Source organism: Phoxinus phoxinus, assembly GCF_949152265.1.
Source record: "Phoxinus phoxinus genome assembly, chromosome: 8".
Classification (NCBI taxonomy): domain Eukaryota; kingdom Metazoa; phylum Chordata; class Actinopteri; order Cypriniformes; family Leuciscidae; genus Phoxinus; species Phoxinus phoxinus.
This window is the reverse complement of record NC_136883.1, coordinates 35601645-35625955: the sequence shown is the minus strand read 5'-3', so window position 1 is coordinate 35625955 and position 24311 is coordinate 35601645. Positions and strand designations below refer to the sequence as shown.

Below are 24311 nucleotides of genomic sequence, written 5' to 3'. Positions count from 1 at the left end.
GTAGAGACAGAGACAACAAACATTAAATACGATATGTGTGTAAATACTGTGCCTCTGCTATTTAAAAAAACTTGTATAGCAACATTGGCATGGCCTTAATTTTTATACCCCTCAATTTTGATGTTTTTCCCCCTTTATCAGCATATTTACCAAACAAAACATTGGCTCAACTAATGGAGAGTTTTGGAGGCGGTACTGAGCATTTTTCAACCACTGTCAGATGGAGGAGTGATCTGGAAACTTTTCTTATTTTTTTATCTTTGTAAATTACATGGTTCACCTTCAAGAACTTGCATGATAAGGGCAGCAGAGGTAATGTCTTTGCAACTGAGACAGTTTAATGTTGACATGAGAGCTGCCCTTTAGAAAAAATCCCCCTGATATGTTCAAACACGCACTATTGTCAGTATAAAAGATCAGAAAAACCTGCAGATCATCCAAGTGTCTTCAGCAATATTAGGCTTCCATTAAACACGATCTATATAGAAATTGCATTTTCACTTCAGCTGTGTTTGCTAAACTGATAAACAAGTTGTACTCACTGGCCATGCATATTTAAATGGGATCACAATCCGTCCATTTCTGCTGTCACTTCCCTCGTTTCCGTGGTGATGTAAGGTGTGGGAGTTGCCACCCAGGACAGGTGTGCTGCCAGTGCCGTATGTACAGGTGCCGGTTGCTGAAACCCGAGCCTGGTACTCCTTCAGACAGGCCTTGAAGAAGGTGTCACACTGATCACCTGATGAGCAGCGCTGCCCCCCGCTGGCCTGGGGGTCACAGCACTGACCACTCTGTAGAAAGCCCTGAGGGTTCAGCCACTGTCGAATCTCCACCTCAAATTTGCCCACCGCACACACAACCTACGGGAGATCAAAACAGCAAGGTTAAATAAACAGGACATCTGACGTGACAGAGAGCATGAAGTCATTAAGATGAGACGCATCACATTCAAACTTCAATGAATATTTAGAATTTAAATTCTCTCGTGATGCAATGATATCAGTTTAATGTTGCACATCTAAATGTTAATAAAGTGCAGGTGCCATGAGTGATATTTCAACCGGGGAACACACATTTCAACCCAAGTTTTTCGAGGCTCTTTAAAGCCCAAAAGTATACTTCGGCGCGCAATTTTGATGTTTTATGCGATGCGAGTGAGTACAACAGCGCATGTGCAAGTGAATCTCCTCAACCACCACCATTGTGCAGCATCCACTTAGATGATGCAACGACAGCCATTTTGCTCCAGAACGCCAACAACATACCAGCTTACTGGTGATGAAGCCAATCAGTATATTTACATTTATGCATTTGACACTTTTACCCAAAGCAACTTACATTGCATTTCAAGGTACACATTTACATTCTTATTTTGGGTTCCCTAGGAATCGTACCCATGACCTTGGCGTTGCAAGCGCCAACGCTCTACTGTTTGAGCTACAAATGGGGATGATTAGGAGGCCATGAGGGCAAATTTGGCCAGGATTACACCGCTTCGAAGGACATCCTGGGATTTTTAATGACCACAGAGAGTCAGGACCTCGGTTTAATGTCTCATTCGAAGGACGGTGCTTTTTTTGACCACAGGGTAAGCACCCCCTACTGGCCTCACTAACACCTCTACCAGCAGAAACCTGGTTTTCCCAGGAAGACTCCCATCCAGGTACTGACCACACTGAAAAGGTTCTATTTAGAACCCTAAAGTGTTCTATCAGGTGCTTCATATATGGAACCCTAAAAGGTTCCATATAGAACCCTTAAGGTTTCTTCATAGCCAGGAAAAAGGTTCTATAGAACCTTTTAGTGGTTCTCTTGGGGCTCAACCCTGCTTAGCTTTAGTGGGGAACTAGTCTTGAGTACTGGGTAATGGCTGCTTGCAATGAGACCCAATCTCCCAGCTGCTCTTTTCCATACCATTAAAACCTTATCTGAGTTATGCAATTTATAAGCTAGCCTATATGACTTCCCTCAAATCCTTCCCTCAATTACAGCTCTCAAATCTCCCTGAAGTTTACACACATTCAAATATGGCATGTCAAGATGTGAAGCAGCAGGTTTGATGTCAATGATATTCTTTGACTTGTCGTACTACATTTATGTTTAAGGTGTTTTTAATGTAATTTCTGGAGCATGATCGTACTCATCCCCCATTAACTTATGATATAGAGGAGACCATAGATCATTCTAATTACATTTAGAATGACAGAGTGTGTGAAAATTATGCTTTTTTTGGGGTGAACTAACCATTTAAGACAGGAGATTGAAAAGCACTCAACTGCATTACCACAAAATCAAAACAAGAAACGTACTGTGGTTGCATGAACACAGATGAACTTGCTCTGAGTAATGCTCAAAGGCCCTGCTGGTTTGGACTGGGTAAAATATGTGAATTCAAAATAAAACATGACATTCAAATCTGTTTTTACAGATGTATACAATGACGTTTCCTTGACATCGAACAACCTTTAAACAACACAAACACAATCCTCATGAGACCCCATTCATCCAGACAGTTAATGACTCTAGTAGTCTTTGTATCCGAAGGCAGATACAGACAGAAGGAAAAGACGATAACATTGGTTCAAAGCAAATCCCCTGTGTCTAAACGGACAGTCCTCTTCTGAACTATAATCACCCTCTTCATCTGCATGCTCACTTAACTTCATTATCTCCATCTTCTCCCCTCAGGTTATTTACCTCCGCATGTCTTGCCTCTCTCTCTCACGCTTTCTCTCCTTAATCCCTTGTTACTTCCTACTCTTCATCCTCTTGCCCTCTTTCTTCCATTCTTCTTTATATCAATACCCCTGCTTTCTTTTCTCTCCACCTCTCCCCAGGGGACGGACATTTACACAGTAGCTCCTTTCCCTCTCCTACCGTGTCATTCTTTTTTTCCTCTCTTTTTCACCTGGGAACAGATCTGTCCTTCTCTCATTATTGTGTTCAGACCTTCCTTTGTTCAGTTTTTTTGTCTTAAAGAGGAGAGGATGCACACACACACACACATACACACACACACACACACACACTATGATGGGACTATGATGCGATTTTCTTCTAGAAACAAACTTTGTTGCATTATTTTCCTGTTATCACTGTGAAGCTGCTTTGAAACAATCTGTATTGTAAAAAGCGTTATATAAATAAAGGTGACTTGAGACAGACACACACACACACACACACACACACAAGCACAAATGAACCATCACTGAACTTAAGCTGGACTATGATGCGATTTTCTAACTTTGTTGCATTATTTTCCTGTTATCACTGTGAAGCTGTTTTGAAACAATTTGTATTGTAAAAAGCGTTATATAAATAAAGGTGACTTGAGGCACACACACACACACACGAACCATCACTGAACTTTACTTAAGCTGGACTATGATGCAATTTTCTTCTAGAAACAAACTTTGCTGCATTATTTTCCTGTTATTACTGTGAAGCTGCTTTGAAACAATCTGTATTGTAAAAAGCGTTATAAATAAAGGTGACTTGAGAGACACACACACACACACACACACACACACACACACACACACACACACACACACACACACACTTCAAGCTTCATTAGAGTAGATATTTTAGACCAGTGCATGATGTCTTTGCCATATGCAAATACAAGAAAAAACAGAAGCATCACACAATCTTTCCCACACAAACAAACAAACAAACACACACACACACACACACACACTGATTCTCCTGTGAATACGACATTCCAACCCGATCAGACAGTAAGACTCGGTGGTGCCTGTCCTCTCCCCGTGACCCTACGTTTGAGCCGGACCGCTGAATGGCTGTACTGTCCTCCCATTGTTCCATCATGGCATGTTGTCCCATTCCTGCTCCTAAAACATGGACACATCAAACACTCGGCAGATAGACCACCGGCCATCACTCTCCATCTCTCTTTCTTCCTCTCCCTCGATCCTCTGCCAGGGTCATTCCCAACATACCTGTATTTCAGCAGTCTCTCTTGTGGAGCTGCATCACAGGGCTCATTACCGAGACATTAAAACCCCTCAAAGACTCATGCTGAACTTCTGCTGTCCAACATCAGAGACAAAGACATGCTGCTATTCAAAAAGAAAAGAAGCCCATTTCTGAGGGGACAACTACATTTAACAGACTGGGATTGCCCAGCTTTTACTGTATTATCAGCATCTAAACGCTATTTTTACCCTGCGTTTCTGATTTAGTCGTTTAACCAGGAATTCATCTTGATTTCACTACTTCCCACAATGCATGAATGGCTGTACTGTTAAAATGGCTATATCCTCCAACTAATGGACTTAACTGCTAAAGTCCACAGTCCGAGTACAAGACGATATATCCAACACGGCACTGCAGAACACACCTGGTCTATCTGACACACTACTGTCATGCATATTCAGGCCATTATTTCTGCAGGCTCAAAAGATCATTATTTTCAGCTGGCCCAGTTGGGTCATTCGTTCTTTACATTACTTTAACTGGCAACAAATACAATAAACGGCAACATTTGCAAGTTATAGCAACATATTTATACATGCAACTGTGAGTGCACCAAGCTGACTCACTAGCTTAGGACTCAACACAAACCGTCAGTAAATAAAAGTCTTGAATCCAAAGTTCTTCGTTTGAATGTTTAATTATGAATTTCAAAAACATAAAAACTCTGTAAAGGATCTTTACTTCTTTACTTCTGGCTGTTTTCGCAGAGTATTTCTTTCATACTAAATCTAACAGCCAATCAAATTACATTATACTGGATCCCTGATCAACTGTTTTCATTCCAATTTCTACTCCAATTGACCCTTCGCAAGGAGCTTGATTGACAGTTGATCTGACCAATCATACTTCGCCATCCGCCATTTTGTCCGACAAAGCCGTCAGGAGAGTTAGTAGATTAACATGGGAGGATTTGAGCTTGAGAAGCGGAGTGTACTGACGTCTTACCGCGGTTAAAACAACATTCCTCCTGATGTTCATTCATGTTTATTTGATGCTATAAATGAACTAGAAGGAAGAGATGATCGGTTCACGAGCAGCTTTAACTGAGGCGACACAGCGATCTGTCAGACACATTAAAGAGACACAAAACGGTATTTATTGTTTAAATTTCTTTAAAAAAATGTGAAAGGTGAGACTTTGTTTAATATGTTTAATATCTAAAGTAACCGAAAAGTAAGCTGGTCTGTCCTGTCTGTCAGTGTGCTCTCTGCTCCACGGTGTATTTTTCACTGTGTGAGAACATAGTGTGGCGTGAGAGCGGCGTAGCTTGTCGGACATAGCGACAGTAACTAAGGGGGGCGGGTCTTTGCGAACGGTCAATTGCAACACAGGTTTCCTCAGGTCTTACAAAATAAACTCAAAATATTATTACTTCCATAGAAATGGCTTCAACAGCGTCAGAAAAAAATGTATCACAACTTTACATTTTCTTTCTGTTTATAGGATAACAGCTATAGGATAAACTCATTCATTCATAAACACAATTTTTCTGGAAACAATGGCATGAGGTATGCGAGATAATAATAAAAATAATACACACTACCGTTCTGAATTTTGAGGATTTTATTTAAAGAAATTAATACTTTAATTCAGCATAAAAAATGTCAAAAGTGACAGTAAAGACATTTACAATGTTATAAAAATGCTGTTCTTTTGAACGTTTTATTCATCAAAGAATCCTTAACAAAATAATTATCACGTTTTACATATTAAGCAGCAGAATTGTATTCAACATTGATGATAGGCTAATAAAGAAAATGGTTCTGAGCACCAAATCAGCATGATGATTTCTGAAAAATCATATGACAGACTGAAGTAATGGCTACTTAAACTTTGCCATCACAGGAACACATTTTTAAATATATTAAAATCGAAAACAGTTACTTTTAAATTGTAATGATATTGAGTATAAGAGACTTTTCTTTTTCAAAAACCGACCCCTTTTGAATGGTAGTGTAGTGAATATTCATAGTACTATCACAAGTCATTCCTGCAATTTCGACAAAGCCAGATATAAATAATGTAACCGTACATACAATATGTGACATTTAAATTAGCAGAAATTAAAGTAAACAACAAAGTTCAAATAGACAAAACCCAAATGTTTGCAAGGCATAAAAGCACTTTATCACGATTTATGAACATAAGTAGTGAAAGCGCAGAACTGGCCTGGAAAGGTCAAGTGACATTTCCTTCAATGACCTCAGGCCACTGACTGGGCCATCCTTATTGTTGAGCCCAGTTATTTATAACCCAACCAACCGAAGATTTCTTTCCTTTCTCGTCTACCTTCTTTGCTTTGTAGCACTTCTGATCCAAGAACCATCAAAGCATTCAAAACCCAAAGCTCGTATTGCAAAAACTGCAGAACCAAAATATGAGTGTTTTTCACACGCCCTCAGTGTCAGGACAGGTATGTTCACCCACCAGAACACACACGCCGTTTCTGAGCTCAAAGGGTTTTCACACGCAGGATCTGCCCTCCACAGCAGGTGAGGAGTCAGACCAACAACCCCAGCCGAGACCTCAAAGCCTGAATAACAGCTGCTGCGGTGGGTTGTGTAGCATTGGGAGTCGATTCAGAGTCGATTATGTACCCAACCAACCCAAAATAATAATTAGAAATGGCCAAATTGCCCCTCCAATTATATTCTTAATGCTGCTCTGCTGCTTCCCATTATGCACCGCTTTGTTGGTTGTTAGGATGACAAAAAGTTAAATTTTTTATGCTGATCTGCCTCAGTGGTCGTCAATGTCAAAATGATGGCCAATTAGATCAAAGGAGGCGGAGCTTACTGAGTGCGATTTAGTTTTTACAATGAAGGAGGGTGTGGTAAGATGCAGAAACATTTAATATTTGACAACTGTTTTACATTTAAAGACCCACATGTGAACTACTCAACTTTTCTAATGGAATTTCACCATTTTGAATTGAAATTATGCCATCATTTACAACTCAATGTGATGTGAAACAAGACATTTTTCACATATTGTTGAGCCTTTTTGACATATTTTGACGTGTTAGACATACAAATAAGAGTGAATGTGTGCATATTTTTAAATCAAATATAATTTTCAAAGAGTTCTAATGGATTACTTCACAACTGCAGTTAGACCTAGAACTTCTTTTACCATTCGTATTTCTTTTAATCCTTTAATTCGAGGCATCAAAACATGGTTATGGCTTCGATGCTAATTCGTTTTAAACAGAGTTAGGCTTTTTTTTTTCAAACCATAAGAGAGATTCATATTTTGAAAAAGTGATGATATGTGTTCTCTAAATACAGCTAAGCCATTCGGGTGGTACAAATGGATCATCAGCATAATTACAGTCACTGAATGTTTTCTGGGAATGCAAACAAAAGCAAAATCACATACCCACAAAGAGACCCATTTCTCTTTATAAAAATCTCCATAGCCACTACTTCACTGCCTGATGTAAACATAATGAAATTAACGATAAGCCTCGCTCTAAACAGAAAAACACTGCAATGTCCTCATTTATATACTGGAGCAAAATTATGCGTTCTTGAACAAATAAGCCAGTGCACCAGGGTACATTTCACTCACAAATATGCTGAGCCTTGTTTTTCATTTCTCTAGTTACAGAGAAAGACAAAGCTTTGCAACAACAAATTCCAGTGTGCGTCAGATATATTGTTGGCTATAAACCATAGCTGAGCATGAGAATGAAATATCTGCATGAAAAATGAGACAACACGCCCAAAAGACCGACAAGTGCAGCGAGCAACAAAGAAAGATGGACCAACAGGTGGCTGCAAACGGTAACGCCACAGCATTGGGTTCGAAAATTAACCATGCGTTTACTACTAAATAAATAGCTAAAAAAAACATGGTTACTATAGCTAGACCACAAATGAACCATGGTAGCCTATGTCTAACTATAGTTTAACCATGGTATTTATTTGTGGTTATAAATTGTATTCATCCGCCAAAAAAAAAACATCGTTACACTTTTACTTCAGTAAAACCCTACTTTTCTTTAGGGGTTTGACACCCCTATTTCAGTGTCAAACATCCAAATTTCGACAAAGAAAGATGTATTTAAATTATATAATCGCTTTTAATATAATTTAACAATCACAAAAGTTTAGTCGTAAATCGCTAAATGTGTCAAAAGGAGGTAACCATAGCAACAACTAGGCGATCGGTGTCAGTACATCGACACAAATAATAATAATAATTACTGTCATTATTTATCACGTGGGTTTGCACAACACACACACACAAAAATGTATCACAAAAATCGTTAGTGTTTTGTTGAAAACGTATTTAAGGTAGTTAGCGAATTGTGCGCGAGATTAACCTCAACCGACTGCGCCCAGAACTGACAGAAACTGTTTTGAAAAGTTGAGCTCCCTGAAAGTCACTTGTGTGGTGTGATTGAATCTCGTCTGCATGCGTCTAAAGTAAGACCAACACTGCACTGAAGCTCTCACAACCGTGGGGAAGTCAACGCAGGTCAAACGGTGGCTGAAAATAGCGCGTAATCGGCGGCTTACCTGCGGCTGCAGCGCGAGCGAGAGCAGGAGAATCACGGTCCAGTGCTGTCCGTGCACTACATCCCTTATCATCGCCCTAACAGCACTCCTTCTGCCCGTCCGCGAGCTCTCCCAGGAGTGCCAACTCTTTCTGTCTCTATCCATTCTCATTGCAGACATTTGCGCACTTGGTCTGTGCGTACGCAACAGCCTTTCCCTGTTTGGTGACGCTCTCTTCACACTGTCCATCTGTCCATTATGAAGACAGCGTGAGAACGAGCAAAATAAAGGTGGCAAATGAGATGCACAGGTAAATGATAAAACCACTGAGGTCTTTCTACACTCCGCGCGCGCGCGCCTCCTCCTTCTCCTCGAGCTCTTCCTCCTCTTTCCACCTGCTGCGGTTAAGAAGCTTTGACTGTTCGACCTGCTGGTCTACTGACTTGATATTTCATCCCATTTACTTTCCCACTCACTGAAAGCTGCTCTTTACCCTCGCGTCAACCGGACAGGCTGTTCTGTGCGCGTGCAGAGCGCGAGACTCACTGCGCATCACCGTGGGAAGCACTAGTGGTTAAAGTTGCGAGGAGAGGGTGTGTCCTCCGCATGGGAAAATCCGTCACCTGTCTCCAACTTGAAAATAATATCCACACATTTGTCTTTTACAAACTTAATTAGATCAATAAATTGTTGTTAAGCATTGTCAAGAGTGATGCTGTTACTTCCACAACTTGTAACACTTATAGAATCATTTATCGCCCGAATTTATTGTGGTAATCTCATAATTATTATAGGGTTGAATGGGGAAAGATGCCCCTCCCCCCAAATGTTATTAATATTTATAGTTTTTTAAAGTGGCATTAATGCAAAATACTAAATAAACTATTGTAGGCTATTTAAAATGTTATTTTGACCATTTAGATCATGACAGAAAGCAGAATCCTGGTAAAAGAGATTCGTCTGAAAGGTAAAATTATTCTATTTGACGTATATACAAATATGAATATTTACTTATTTAATTCACCATATTTTAATTGAAGATATGTCAAAATAGCAACACCATGCATTTAATGATTTCACTTATTTAACCTATATGTTTTAATGAAAGCAAAGATTCATGGAAATACCGATTAATAACCCTATTAATTACAATAATTATTCAATTTAAACATCATAATAACACTACTAACTCTGGTGGCCCATCTTACCCCAAGGGTCAAATTTAATCTTTTTAATAAAAAAATTAACTTGTTTCAGAACGTTCAGAGAACATTGAAAAGTAACGTTCCCATAATGTTTGCAAAATTATAAAATGGAACGTTCCCTTAACGTTCATATAACCAAGAGAGAGAGAGAGAAATAAAGCATTTCAGTTTTTCAGTTTTCAGTTTTCATAACTTAATGGGAACTTTAGCAAAACAATCTTAGAACATATTTTTGTTTGCTGGAATGTAGATGAAAAGCTTGTGTGGACACATGAAAACTATGAAAATCTGCTGAGGTGATACCAGTCGTGTCCATTACTGAGAATTAGATACAGACTATAAATCACATGTGAAAATGTAGCTACTTATACCTTAAAATTGGGGTTTGTCCTGTAAAACATTTAAAGACTCACTGTAACCTGGGGAGGGTGCTGGGCTGGGCCATGTATAATGCTGAGTGATGTAAGCACCCCGTGTTACATCACTTCCTGGTCTTCATGCATAAAGGAGCTGATGCTGGACTCTGTCAGCCTCAACACATCTGCATCTCATCTGTTGTGTAATAATTACAGCAGTTTATAAATTACAGTGATGCCCATTTTAGCTCCCCAAAGAACCTTTCAGTGAACAGTTATTAAAAGAACAGTTTTTTCCTTAGTTTTAAAAATATTTAAGAACCCTTTCCACTATAAAGAACCTCTAGTGCAATGAAAAGTTTCTATAGATGTTCTTCCTGAAACCATTGATGCCAATAAAGAACCTCTATTTTCAAGAATGCATTTTCTGTTTAAAAAGAAAATAAGAAAAGTGTTGCTGGGATGCAGTGTAAAACAGCACTGCATATATCTAAATTACCCACAATAAAACATAATCACTCAGAACTCTTTCCTCGACCTGTTTATGAAGTCCACAGCTGTCATTAATAATGAATAAATTGCTAAACTACTAAATTACTGAGAGAGTATATGACAACTATAGTAGCCAGGGATACACTAGTGCATGCTATCCCACAATGCACTGGACGGGTCTGGAAATTCTCAGTAGGGTTTCTTTTCATGTGCACTCCCATGGCAGTTGAGGAATAATAGGTCTCAAGCTTCACTTAATCTCGGAGCGTGATCAAAGTGCAGCGGCACCAATTAAAGGACCCTGTCAGAAGCCGGACAATACACAGACTGAGGCCTGTTACACTCAATCCTCATGCACATTTACATTACCGCCCGCTTGTTATCACATCTCAGCTAAACGTGGAAGCGGCAGGCTTTCTCGGACTCAATCGTTGTTGGCGGAGGAGGAGGAGGAGGAGGAGGAGGAAAAACCATTAAACCCAGAACCATTGTTTCCAAGATGAATACAGATGATTGAGCATTTCACGAAGATTACAGATTTGTGTGTGTGTGTTTACAGTAGATTTGTGTCATTACTGAGGACCACACACATTGCCTGTTGACTGTTTATAATTCCACATGGCTGAAGAAATAAATGAGAAAACGTTTAATTTCAGGAGTCCTTTAGAAGTAACAAACAATAGTGGCTGTTTACTGGGTTTAGAGAGGTTTTGGCCAGTTTTCAGCTTCATTTTAAAGCAGATTGGCCAAACTAGATCAGTCTTTGGACTGAATATTGTGGAAAATCAACCTATCGGCCTCATATCACTGCTGTCCAGCAATCAGTGAAGTTTCCACTGTGCTGCGGTTGCTACTACACAAAGCATCCGCTTTATGCTGAAAATATAATGAGCCGATTTTATTGACTCGCTCCTGTTTCTCCCCCGCTCGCGCTCGCGATGGGATGGACTTGTTGCTGACGTGCACATCCCTGGAAACCGGTTATTTCCCAAAGTCGAGTGACCTATGGCCAGAACAGAGGGCTCTTCAAGTCCGGCTGAGATTAGCATAGAGCGGCTCTGACCTCGACTCAACTGAATTTTAATAGCTCTTTATTACTAGCCACCCTGAAGCCGTGCTGAGAGCTGATGTTCAGTGATAATGATGGGTCAGGAGTCAGGACATCACACCTGTGCTGCTGTGGGTTATAACTAAATATTTTCCTCACAACCTACACATAAATCGAAAGTATTTCATTACTGTCAATAAATTAATTAGATTAAAGGCTCTTTATTGGCATTTACAGTTCGATGATGAACCTTTAACATCCATTGAACCTTTCCTTTGGACAAAAGTCCAGTCCTCTTTGTGAATGTAAAGCGTTTGCAAAGTAAAGTTATTGTCTCCTAAAAGAAAGAATCGATTCTGAACTGTTGAAATTAGCTGTCAACAATTCAAGTCTCACTTCACATCTACATAGGTTGGAACAAATTTGCATAATGGCAGCCTGTGGTGTTCATTAGGCTATCCACAAACAACATCTACTTTGACCCGTCCTCAAACACTGTAGCGCTCAAATTTATATGATAAAATCGCCTTTTTTTGTCCTTACAATCGCAGAGGATCGAGGAAGCCTCCAGAGCTGAAATTCAGATATGGTAATGAGGGGCAAATTAAAATCTTCTTAAAACTAAGGGGAAAAAATGGTTCTTTTAAAAACTTGGCTATTCACTGAAATGTTCTTTGGGGAACCAAAACTTAGTCTTTAATGGCATCACTGTAAAAAAAAACCTTTTGGCACTTTTATTTTGAAGAATATAGTGACAGATTGTTTTTGTGGGGTTATTAAACCAAATAAAATGTACTAATATTTGTATAGCCTGTTGTGTGATGAGTGATTATTCACATACCAAATGTTTCTAGAAAAAGCAAAGATGACAGCCTAAATGTTTCTTATTCGTTCTCTTCAGGCACAGAGTTTATAACCTACAGTACAGCCCCTCTCTGAGCAAATGTCTCCATCTGGTGGACCCATTTTAAGATGAAACTTGCTGATTAACATGATCAATAGATATTTGCTTATTTGGCATGGAAATAAAGTAGGCTAATAAATAATAAAGAAAGAATGAACTAAACTTACCCAGATAAACGACACAAACTTCAAGGCTTGAATCCATAACATCCCATTTTGGGGGATCAAGGCACTGTGATAAAACAATGTACATACACTGAAAAAAAAAATCCTGTTGTTTTTACAGAAAAAAATGCTGCTGTATTTGCTAAAATAATAAACCTCCTTAATACCGTTAACATCCACTGACATCCACTATAATAACACAAGAGAAACCACATGATGAATCAAAGTTCATTACACGTAAATACTAATATATATAGCCTAAGCCACAACCACTTTGACGGACTTATGAACAAAAAGTTCATAAAGAGATTGTAAAACAATCCATATGAATTAAGCGGTTTAGTCAAACTTTTCTGAACAGGCATGATCGCTTTTTTGATGAACAGATTGAATTTAGGCTTTTATTAACATATAAACATTCATCAACTCACAAATCAGTGGTAAACAGAAACTCAAGCCAATGAGGTTCATTCTCGTGTTACGGATCACGTTTGAGCTTCAGCAAGAACCAATGAGGTCTGTTCTTGCGGGTCAAGCAGGTTCGGTTGCGCTTTTGTTTATGTTTGCTGATCAATGTTTAAAATATTTTCATTAAAAAAATGTGTTACGAAGATGACCGAAAGTTTTACGGGTTTGGCACGACATGAGGGTAAAAAAGTAATTAATTGAGAGTAATTAATGACAATTTTTGTGTGAACTATCCCTAAGGTGTCACACTGGGAATTTTGGAAATGTCAGATTACACTGTAAATTAATGAACTTTGCAGTTAACAGGTTTTTGGTGTAGCATATTTACAGTTTACATTGTATGCAATTTTCTCAAACCGACCAACCTGTCACTTGGTCATATGATTAGTGTGGGGGCAGAAGTGTCCCACACACACACACTGGCATAAGAAGTGTCTGTTCTGTGACTCAAAAGGGACAGTGTTGCAGGACAACAAACTGCTGGGCATGATGCCAATTGCATTACACACACACACGTTAAGGTCAGGTTTTTCTCAAGGCAAAACAGTAGAGTGTGCAGAGGCTTGGGAAAACTGCAGAAGAATGCACGTTTGTGTACAAAGAAAAAAAGTTGACCTAGTCATTTAGTCACAATACAATATTATACAGCTGACAGTGCAGAGTCCCTCAAACTTAATTGTGGAGTAAATCACCTCTTCTGCCATAAACAAAAGACTCCGAAACCAGGAGAGGCTCATTTACCTTCAATAGAAATCACTCACTGCTTGAGATTAAAGAGTGTGAATGTATGAACGCAAAACAGTTTGTGAATGATCTGCCATAAAACTTTCTATAATGCAAGAGTTTCACAAACTGGGGTTCATTACAGAGCAAAACGTTTTTTATTCACTCATAATCTTGGGTAATGGATTTTGAGTTTGAACAAAAAGAGAAAAATCTTAGTAAACACTTATGAGTTGAAGCTCAATGAATATTTTGCATCACATACAGAGAATGTAACATAGACTTGTGTAGGCATGATCATCTATATTTTACAGGGATGTTTGAGTTTGATGTCAAAGGTTGTCCTCACCACATCTCCGGCCCATAAGCCAGTTTGGCTGTAGACGGTCACTGAGATGAGAACTGAGAAGAGACCATAACCTCCAGATTTTGCTGGCTTTGACTTCAAAAGGAGGAGAGACGGACAAGGACAACCACAAGTAACAAGGACTGGCACTGGATACTGTGGCATGAACTGAATTTTTTAAATGATGTGTCACGAATGAGACTGAAACAGACAATTGGTGTACAGGAAAGAACACTGTTGTTAGGCGACTTGAAGGATCATGGGAAGGCAGCCTTCGATTCACATTTTTAATTCAGCTTATTTAGAAGGATGCATCCTCGACAGCCTCCAATCCCCCACAATCCTTAGCACACATTCCAAAACACTAAAAAGAATGATGAAAACCCCAAATTCAAAATTAGAATTTTGTGAAAAGATTTTCACAAAGCTGTAAGCCGTAATCATCAAAATACAAATAAAGGCTTGAAATATCTCACTTTGCATGTAATGAGTCTATATAATATATTATATATTATTTTCACCTTTTATGTTGAATTACTGAAATAAATGAACTTTTTTAATGAGTTTCACCTGTAGGTTATTTTTTAATGAATTGTAAAATGTATGCAGGTATAATAAATATTGTGAAGGATGATATTGACCTAATTTCACAATCCCTGCCTAATTACACAAAATAACCACAGCTAAAAATAAGTTGCGTATGATTTGTAAAAGGTGTCATTACACATGTCTGGGCAAAGATAGTATTTTGAGTACAATTTACAAAGAAATTGGTTCAGAGTTTTGAAAATCTGTTTCTCCCATTTCCAGCATCATTACTCCGGTGTCACATGATCATTCAGATTTGTGGCTCAAGAAACATTTTATTATTATTAAAAATGGCTGTACTGTGAAATAACTTTTCAAGATTCTTTTAATAGAAATTTTAAAACCATATTTACTTAAAACAGAAAAAAAATTCTAACATTAGAAATGTTGACTAACTTTTAATCAACTTAATAGGTTCTAAACACTGTGACCTCAGCCTGGACAATAAGAGAACAACATATTGAAAGAAAATGAAAGGACAAGCAGAACACAACAAGTAAAACACAGCCATTTAATAAAATCAAAGCTCCAGGTTCAATGTCTGGGAACCAGACTCTGGGTGCAATGCTACAGAAGACAATTTGATTTAAAAAAAAACCTGCATACTTACAAACTCACCAAAGCCGACCATCTCAGAGAAGAGGGAATAAAAGTAAAAGGATGAAGTGGAAGAGAAAGGAGAAAAAAAATAAAAGAACCTTTCCATTCACTCCTTACCTTGTATTGTGAAGTAAAAAAAGCTAACTGGCACAGCTAAGCAAGTCACATCAAATAAAAACATACTTTCCATATCTGAAAATCTGGACTTTTTCCTTTGAATGGTGTGTGTGTGTGTTCCTCTATTCAGCCATTAAACACCCTGAACTGTTCCCAAAGGTCTCTAAACGCAGGCCTGTGTGTAACGGGCATGTCATCGAAGTCGCGTGTATCCGAGTGTTATTTCTTTGCAAAGGAGATTTTCATTGCATTGCTCTGTGTGATCTTAAAGCCTTGCAACGCTTCTCTGGCTGCACCCGCCTGCACCTCATTATCAAACTCCACGAAGGCGATGTCGTGACGGCCGGGGACAAGACGGACTTCTTTGAATCCAGGGAACCTATGAGAAGAAAACATTGTAATTAGCAAAAGATAATGCATTTTAAAAAGACAGATTTGGACAGAGAGGTGGATACTCACTGGTTGAACAGCATGGACAGCATGAGCTCGTTGGTCTCCTCTGGGAGATTGGTGAGAAACAGGATATGGTTGGGAGGGTTTTCCGACACCTACAAACAAAATGGACGTTATTATAAAGTCACAAACCAAGTTTGTATGTATTAAATCTATACATACCAGGCATCCAGACTAACTTTTCCACTGGTTGCTCTGGTGATACCAACTTTATCAGTCGGTCGCACCATCGCATGATTTGGTCGCACTTTTTTTTGCTACATCAATCAATGCTGATGAAATACGTCTCAATCTTTTCATTTTTTAATTCCTAATTTTCCTTTCATTTTTACAGTGTGTTGACACTTTGTTTTCAAACAAAAGTGTGAATGATGATCGAATTTAGCTGAGGAACACGCCTTTTTTTTTAAATGTCGTCTTACATTTTGAATAACTAAATTAATGCTCTTGACTATTTAAGTGACTATATTCTGATCAGGCATGTGATTGGCTAAGGACAAAAAGCAGGAAAATATACTGATACTTGAATTCATATCTTGCTACTCAGTCAGAATCTCATTAACCTGGAATCCCAGTCTCTGTCACAATAATCATATAACGTTAGGCTATGTGATGTTTTAGGCCTATTTTGCAGACATCCATTTAAAATGTAGGCAATGGCTTATAAAGAACCTTTCTTCCATATCCACTTAGGTTTCTCAGCTTGGACTCAAGCATTTGTGTGGTCCAGGTAACGTTAGCTTTGCATTAAAAAAATGGTTAAATCATTCGCATGGCTACTTTTACTTTTATACTTTAAGTAAATTTCCAAGCCTGTACTTTGGTACTTTAACTTGAGTAAAGAAGTTAAATCAGTACTTCTACTTTTACCAGAGTATTTTTTAACAAGTATCTACTTCGAGTACGAGAAGTGAGACGGACTATTTCCTTTAGCGGAAGCAATATAAATCGTTTTTAAATAAATAAACTCCTTTTAAAATCAATATTTTGAGTCAAATTATTGATTTATTTAGTATGTAGCCATGTAATAAGCGGGATAATGTAGAGTTTGTCTTACATGTCCTTCACGAGGCACACGCGCGCGGTCTCTTGCTCTCTCTTTCCCTCTGTCATGCACGCGCTACGCGGTTTGAAGCACAGTCTCTGTCTCGCGGGCGCGCTCACTCGCTCGCTCTAGATTTTCCAGCTGGCTCATATTATTGCGGAAGTTTTAAAGAATGCTCCGTGCATATAGTCCATTAGTGCTTTTCATCATCAGTGTGCAATCAATGCGCGTGTACGTTTGCTCTCTAGCGATTAATAAACAGAACTGCATGCGTCTTGCAGAAGAAAAGTGTAGCCGGAGCTACTTCTCTCTGTTAATGTCTATGGAGAGTCACGCAGGCACTGTGCTCCTCCGCAGCGGAGCCGACCCGTCTAAGATACTCGGAATATAAACACTTATTTTAGGCGTACCGTAGTGATTCAGTACAAGACAAAAACACGGTTTGGAAAACGGATTCATGATGTACTCGTTCATTATAGTAATTGTTCATTTTGAACACAAAGTTACGGACTGCAGCAGCTTAAAATACAACGGCGTTCTGTTGCGCACGCGCAAATTTAACGGAGTGCACTCGCACAAATGCGACCACATCAAATTCTAACTCGCACATTCTCAAAAAATGGTCGCAGTCTGGAACCCTGCATACAATACATACCTGCTGTGGCATCTGGCCAGGCATTTGTCCTGGCATCATCTGACCTGGTGGCATGCCACCGGGTGGCATCTGTCCGGGTGCCATGCCAGGCGGCGGCATCATACCAGGCGGAGGCATGTAGGGAGGCTGACCGGGCATTGGCATCATGCGTGGAGCTTGGCTCATGGGCGGCATTCCCTGTAAATGACAAAAATAAAATAAATTTAAAAACAGCCTTAAAATAGGCCACAATTGAACAAACACACCAAATTCCCAAAGATCCCAAATATACTAACAGGCATAGCTGCAGGTACTCCGGCCATAGCAGGGGTGGCAGCGGCGCCCTTCTTCCCAGCACCCGGTTCAGGGACTTTAGGCTTTTTCTTCTCTTTCTTACGGTCTCGCTCCACATACGTGCCCTTCATTTTCGCAATGATATCAGAGTCCAGCTTTGAATACTGAATACGCTGTGAATAGAACAAATTTTTTACGCATTTTAGTACAGAATGTGGTTTATTTAAAGACATCAATTACTTCAAAATATATACGATTTCGGCAAGTGTGAGAAATTGACCTATTACTACAATCATCATTACTCCAGTCTTCAGTGTCACATGATCCTTTAGAAAACATTCTAATATGATGATTTGCTCCTCAAGATTTTTTTTGGTAACATTATTAATGTTGAAAACGGTTATGCTGCTTAATATTTTTGTGGAAACTGATCCTTTTTATCCATGATTCTTTGAATAGACAGTTCAAAACAACAGCATTTATTTGAAAAAAGAAATCTTTACTATCACTTAATCAATTTAATGCATCCTTGCTGAAAGAAAATTAACTACTTTCAAAATAATCCATCTCCTCTCCAGACTTTTGAACAGTAGGGTAACACTACTGTTGAAAAGTTTAGATATATAAATTCTGGAGAGAAAAAAAAAAGTTGACAAAACACATAATAGATCATACCATTGGTTTATCATAAAATGGGAAGCCTTGCATAGAGCGGAGTGCATTGGAAGCACTGTTGATCTCCTTGAAGATCACAAAGGCCTGACCCCTCATTTTCAGGGTGGGAGAAACAAGGATGTCCAGGATTTGTCCGAACTGGGAGAATATAGCGTACAACGACTTTTTCAGTTCTGTTAAAAACAAAAGAAACGGGTTTCACATGAACAATGTGCAAAAATCAATTCCAAATAAATTTACAAATCTTATTAAAATGAAAAACAATCAGATATACAAAACCATACCATCTTTTTTGATCTTCTCATTCAAGTTGTTAATGTAAATAGTGTGATTCAGCCTCATCTCCTGGCCAGCCATGATTCTGGAATGATTAACACAGATATTAGGCTCTGAAATTAATGAAACTTCAACATTGCTCTGAAATTAATTAAAAACTGTGTAGAAAAAAAGAGCTTTTTGGTCACATGGCAAAAGATGGAAGTAGTTTGTGTCCTATAGATAAAAATAAAAAACACATAGGCTATTGTTAATTGCACGCTATAACACAGCGAATGACTGACCTACCTCGTTGTTTAAAAGGAAGCTAACGTTAGTGAGTTAGCACGTCAACTAATCAGGCAAATAATAACATTTTCCACCAGTGGAAAACATGTATTGTTATATAACAAGTTAAAAGGCTAATAAGAACAAAAAAATACGCATTAGATCAATTCACTCACAATTATTTGACGAGCTCCAGCCGACTACAAACCTGAATGAAAATCCACACGGAAAAAAAGAGCGCACAACTTCCGCCTGAAAAACCGCCTTCTCGCAAATATAAGAGGTTTCGATTGGACAGCTGGTCTCACAGCGAGCCTGTCGATTGGTTGTCTACTGAGCACATCCGACTTCCCACACACATTCTGATTGGATACTTTTGGAGCGGGGGAGCCATTCTATAAACGGATTGGTTCGTTGATCGTGTTACGCTGCTTTCTGCTCGGGTATCACGCCGTCGAATATAATCTATAATGCTTTTACTATTCATTTTGTAATCATTTTGATTTGTTTAAGTAAAAATATATAGACCTTTTTTAATCAATCTGGATATTTTGTATTTTGATTGTATTTTTGTATTTACGACCATGGCCGTATATTACCTTATTTGGTATTCCCCAAGTAGAGAACACTAACGTTACCCAGTTCACAGCAGATAGTGAAATAACTTCTTGGACGCTGATGTGGATTCGTGTGATTTTGCGAATGCTTATATACTTATTACCACGTCCACTCGTTGCAACATTGTTTTGATGTCGGTTTATTGGAAACAACATTGTAACGTATGTCTGTAACACCATACTCTCGCAATACTCTCATACTGTCATTTGTTTTTCATTGACTAACTCTTCTGTTGCAGAAGCATGTCAGTGGAGAATGTTTCCTCTCCTCCTCTTCCTCCACCTCCTCTTCCTCCTCCATCACTGGCACCCTCAGTGTCCAGCAAGAAGAAGCTTTACCAGGCGTTATCAGAGGGAAGGGCCCCTGTAGAGGGGGACCATGAAGAGGCCAGGATCATTATAGGACAGAGAGAAAGCAGGTGAGCACAAATCACAGTTACATACTCTCACTCAGAAAACCTTTTCTGTACAGTCGTGATTTCATCGCAGCATTTCTCAATGAAGTTTTAGGAAGGATCTGCAATGGTTGCTGTTCAATAAGTATGTGCCTTCACTCATTCAAGACGGTCCACAGTAAGTTTCCATAATAAAAATACATGTTAGTCGACTGATATGGATTTATTGATGGTCGATGATGCCGATATCTTAAAAAGCAGGGTGTCTGAAAGCTAAATATGGTTAAATATTATTGTTCATAATATTTATTTACTTACTAAATCAGAAATTAATAATTAAAAAATTAATAAATGTGATTTTTTTTTAAAACTTAAAATAAAACAGTTTAATTCTTAAAGGGATAGTTCACCCAAAAAATTAAATGCTGTCAGTAATTACTCGCCCTCATGTCGTTCCAAACCCGTAAGACTTTCGTTCATCTTCGGAACACTAATTAAGATATTTTTGATGAAATCTGAGAGCTTTCTGTCCCTCCATTGACAGTTACGCAACTACTTTAAAGCCCCAGAAAGGTAGTAAAGACATCATTAAAGTAAACCATGTGGATTGCACAAATAAAGAAATTGTTAAAAATATAAATAAATAAAAAAGTGCACTCAATAATATGGCAAATCTGTACACACTGGGAATAATTTTACACACAGTAATATCACATGAATATTCTGACACTTGTCGACCAAACGTATCGTCCAATGTCGATATTCAAAAGAAGCCAAATATCGACCACTAAAAATCCAGTCAGTTCCTGTGTGTCTGCGTCTGTGCTCTGCTAGATGAGATGTGATTTCAGATGTGGTCTCGTGGCCTTATGGATGGCGGCTCATCTACTTCATCCTCCAGAGACGCTGGTCATGGAGACACTGGTCCAAACCGCACAACACAACGCCTACACTGAACAAGGAGAGATGTTTTCTGGTACTAACATCTGCTTTTAAATCATGTAGTAAACGTAGTGAAAAGTAAAGTAATGTTGCAGGTTGTTCTGCTGAGCATTAACTTTAAAGACCTCTAAATGTTATAATTTGTTATAATGCTATTTTTTTTCTGTTTTGAATTAGCCGGTGACATGGCCAAGCTGGCGGAGGAAGTGTGTGGGTGCAGAGTTCAGAGGTTATCAGGAGGCATGATGGGAGAAAACACCGCTGTCATTCTCAAACACCTCGCTGGCGGACAGCCTGCTCTTATACCGTATCTTTTCTGCTTTATATGTCTGATTGTTTTAGTTCTGTTTTCTCAAATCATTTTTATTATTTTATTTTAGCACCTTTTTTATTACTGTTTTCTGAAATCATTTGTATTTTATTTGAATTACTACTAGGTTATTTTTTAGTTTGAATACTTTTCGGAAATTATTTAACGGTTTGTTTGTTTTTGCTCGCTGTTTTCTGATATTTTTATTTTATTTATCACTATATTTTGTTTTTGTTGATCACTGTTTTCTGAAATTATTTTATTTTACCACTAGGCCAAGTTTTTTGTTTGGCTCACTGTTTTCTTATATATATATTTGTTACCACTAGGTTTTATAATCACTGTTTTCTGAAATTATTCTGTTCTATTTTGTTTAATTTCATCAACTGGGGTTGCAAATTAGCCTATCGTCTAGAAACCTTTTATGCAACACATCTACACATATTATTATGGCTCTGACTGTGATAATCATGTTTGTAATAATGTGCGCTGCATTGTCCCTGACAAATAAAAATCACAAGGACATTTTTTTGTTTGATAACAGTTTTCTGAAATTGTACTAGTAATAGTTTTTACATTTTTATTTCCTTTTGCCACTAACAGCCACATCTCTGACACTTTTGTTTACTAGTGTTAGAATCCACTACCACTGCCAACTCTGTTTGCGAGTGCTAACATAATCAAATACAATGACACAAAGACACTGCTTGATGAGTCACATACACATACATAGTCTGACTCTGTACTCTTTCCCTGACTCTGGCACAGATATGATGAGGATTTTAATCATGAACCCTGTCTACGCAACGGCCACAAAGCCCACTGGGCAGTCGTCTCGGGTGAGACTAAATAATCAAGACGATTAACAAACTCAGCAAGTTACCGTAGTTATATAAGGCAATAACACTTATTTTTTTCCAGGTATATTACTAGGCTTAAGGCAGGGGTGTGTGGACCGCAAACACTTCCCTCCTGACGTCACTCTTCCCTGGCTTCATCTCTCTCAGAACGAGGCCTCTGTCTCTTGGCCGATGGATGGCATTGAAGAGGTGTTTGTTCTGGCGAAGCAGGGGAAGAGTCTGCGCTACCAGCTGTGGAGGTTTGAGTTGCTCACACAGAGCAACAGCCAGCTCACGGAAATGGACCCTCAGAGAGCCAGCGATGGGACGCGGTACGTGGTTCCTCCTGGAGGCATTCAGGACGGTCTGGCAGGACAAGTGCTTCTGCTTCACACAAACACACAGATGAGCTGATCAAAAACACCAGAATCGTCTTCACACTGGATGAGCTGTTTCTGGAGACTGTGTTTTCAGTCTTCATCCACTAGGTGTCCTTATAGATTAAATATTTGTAAAGCTGCTAAGCTAAATATGAAGTGATGAAGTTACTTTCTGCAAAACTATAAATCTGATGCAGAATAATGTAATTATATTACATGCTCATGGATGTGTGATATAATTTGACACACACATAATCCGCACACTTTATGAATGATGGGTGATCCTGGTAAAAAGTGTTTATTATGGTAGACACTCCTCAGGAATCATAAGCTTTCACAATAAAGAAAGATATTTTTTCAATACACTTATTTGTCGTTTGGTTTGGTCATATGATGCTATTTTTAAAAGTTCATTTTTTAGATTATAGGGTGTAATAGCATGGGTTAACATGATTGACATATACATATATGTGAATTTATATATATATATATATATATATATATATATATATATATATATAATAATTCACATACTGTACACATGATTGCAGCTTGTCTTTTCCCAGTCTATCTGAAACGCGCTGATTTCTACAAAGCCCCTCCTTCTCAGAGTGCTCTGATTGGCCAGTTTACCCAGTGCGTTGTGATTAGCCAATCATCTCTAATGTGTATCGGAAAAGTAACGCCCCCTTACCATAATCGTGAGCTTCAGCTTCCAAGACTTCTGATTCGGATTCTGGAAATGAGGATGAATAAATTGTACAAGCTGCAGATGGTTTTAAAGACTAATCTGTCATTTAATTGTGTGGTTAAAATGCTTCTCTTTTCTAATTGTGGTGTCTTTGCGCAACTATTCTGTCGGTTTTGACAGCTGTATTTGTGAGGTAATAACGTTACTCTTGACTAATCGGTTCCGTTCAGCACAAACTGAGCTGAGAATGCGAGTCACGTGTCATTTACTGACGACCATCAGTAACAGGACAAAGTGTGTATCATCTGTTTTGATGTCATTCAGAACACTTTAGTCATATGTTGTGCAACTCGTCGAGGAAAAGCTGTTGTGAACAGGAAATTATGACAGAGGAAACCGACATCATTTGGCAGGAATAGAACATTACATTAAAAAAGTGAGCAGTATCCTTGAAATTAATATAACTTCCTCTTGACTCACAGGAATGTTTTATTCAACATTCTTTTATTCAAGATTTTTTAAAAATGTTTTGGAAGGTGTCGCTTATGCTCAACAAGGCTGCAGTTATTTGATAAAAATACAGTAAAACATAATGTGAAATATGATTACAATATGTACTGTTTTAATATATTTCAACATGTAATTTTCAGCATCATTACTCCAGTCTTCGGTGTCACATGATCCTTCAGAAATCATTATAAATATGCTGATTTGCAGCTCAAGAAACATTTATGATTATTATCAATGTCCAAAAACAGATGTGCTTCTTATTTTTGTGGAAACTATGATAATTTTTTCCAGAAAAATTATTCTTTGATTAATTGAAAGCTCAAAATAACAGCATTTATTATAATTAGTACCCTTTGTAACAGTGTCTAGACAGTCATTTTAAATCAATTTAATGTATCCTTGCTGAATAAAAGTTATTTCTTAAAAAAAAAAAAAAAGCATACTTAGCCCAGTCCATGCTGTAGACTAGAG

At 38.4% G+C, this 24311-nt stretch overlaps 3 protein-coding genes across 5 annotated transcripts in view; 1 reads left to right on the top strand and 2 right to left on the bottom strand.

Moving 5' to 3' along the window:
* The window catches only part of LOC307003331 (uncharacterized protein), a 70997-nt gene extending 61945 nt beyond the window's left edge, over nucleotides 1–9052 (bottom strand). Inside the window, exons 1-2 of one of the 2 annotated variants that reach the window (XM_079621607.1) lie at nucleotides 8523–9052; nucleotides 543–860 (exon numbers count right to left, since the gene is read on the bottom strand). In XM_079621607.1, coding sequence (XP_079477733.1) covers nucleotides 543–860; nucleotides 8523–8750 — 546 coding nt within the window. In that variant the 5' untranslated portion in view covers nucleotides 8751–9052. The remainder of the gene's footprint in view (nucleotides 1–542; nucleotides 861–8522) is intronic. The other variant, XM_079621606.1, reaches the window with a different exon arrangement.
* A 5713-nt stretch (nucleotides 9053–14765) lies between these two features.
* snrpa (small nuclear ribonucleoprotein polypeptide A) lies at nucleotides 14766–19464 on the bottom strand. Of its 2 annotated transcripts, none has more exons than XM_079621613.1 (7): nucleotides 19178–19464; nucleotides 18898–18974; nucleotides 18614–18786; nucleotides 17941–18111; nucleotides 17666–17842; nucleotides 15972–16060; nucleotides 14766–15891 (listed from the first exon to the last, which is right to left on the bottom strand). In XM_079621613.1, exons 2-7 carry the CDS (start codon nucleotides 18968–18970, stop codon nucleotides 15732–15734), a joined length of 843 nt encoding a protein of 280 aa, XP_079477739.1. In that variant the 5' UTR covers nucleotides 18971–18974; nucleotides 19178–19464; the 3' UTR covers nucleotides 14766–15731. The 2 variants fall into 2 exon arrangements, with proteins under 2 accessions (XP_079477739.1, XP_079477738.1); XM_079621612.1 differs by having other exon boundaries at nucleotides 14769–15891; nucleotides 19333–19462.
* A 45-nt stretch (nucleotides 19465–19509) lies between these two features.
* actmap (actin maturation protease) lies at nucleotides 19510–23004 on the top strand. The gene is made up of 7 exons (XM_079621611.1): nucleotides 19510–19935; nucleotides 20013–20192; nucleotides 20278–20346; nucleotides 21020–21144; nucleotides 21288–21417; nucleotides 22189–22259; nucleotides 22342–23004. Exons 2-7 carry the CDS (start codon nucleotides 20017–20019, stop codon nucleotides 22671–22673), a joined length of 903 nt encoding a protein of 300 aa, XP_079477737.1. The 5' UTR covers nucleotides 19510–19935; nucleotides 20013–20016; the 3' UTR covers nucleotides 22674–23004.
* The last annotated feature ends 1307 nt before the right edge of the window (nucleotides 23005–24311 follow it).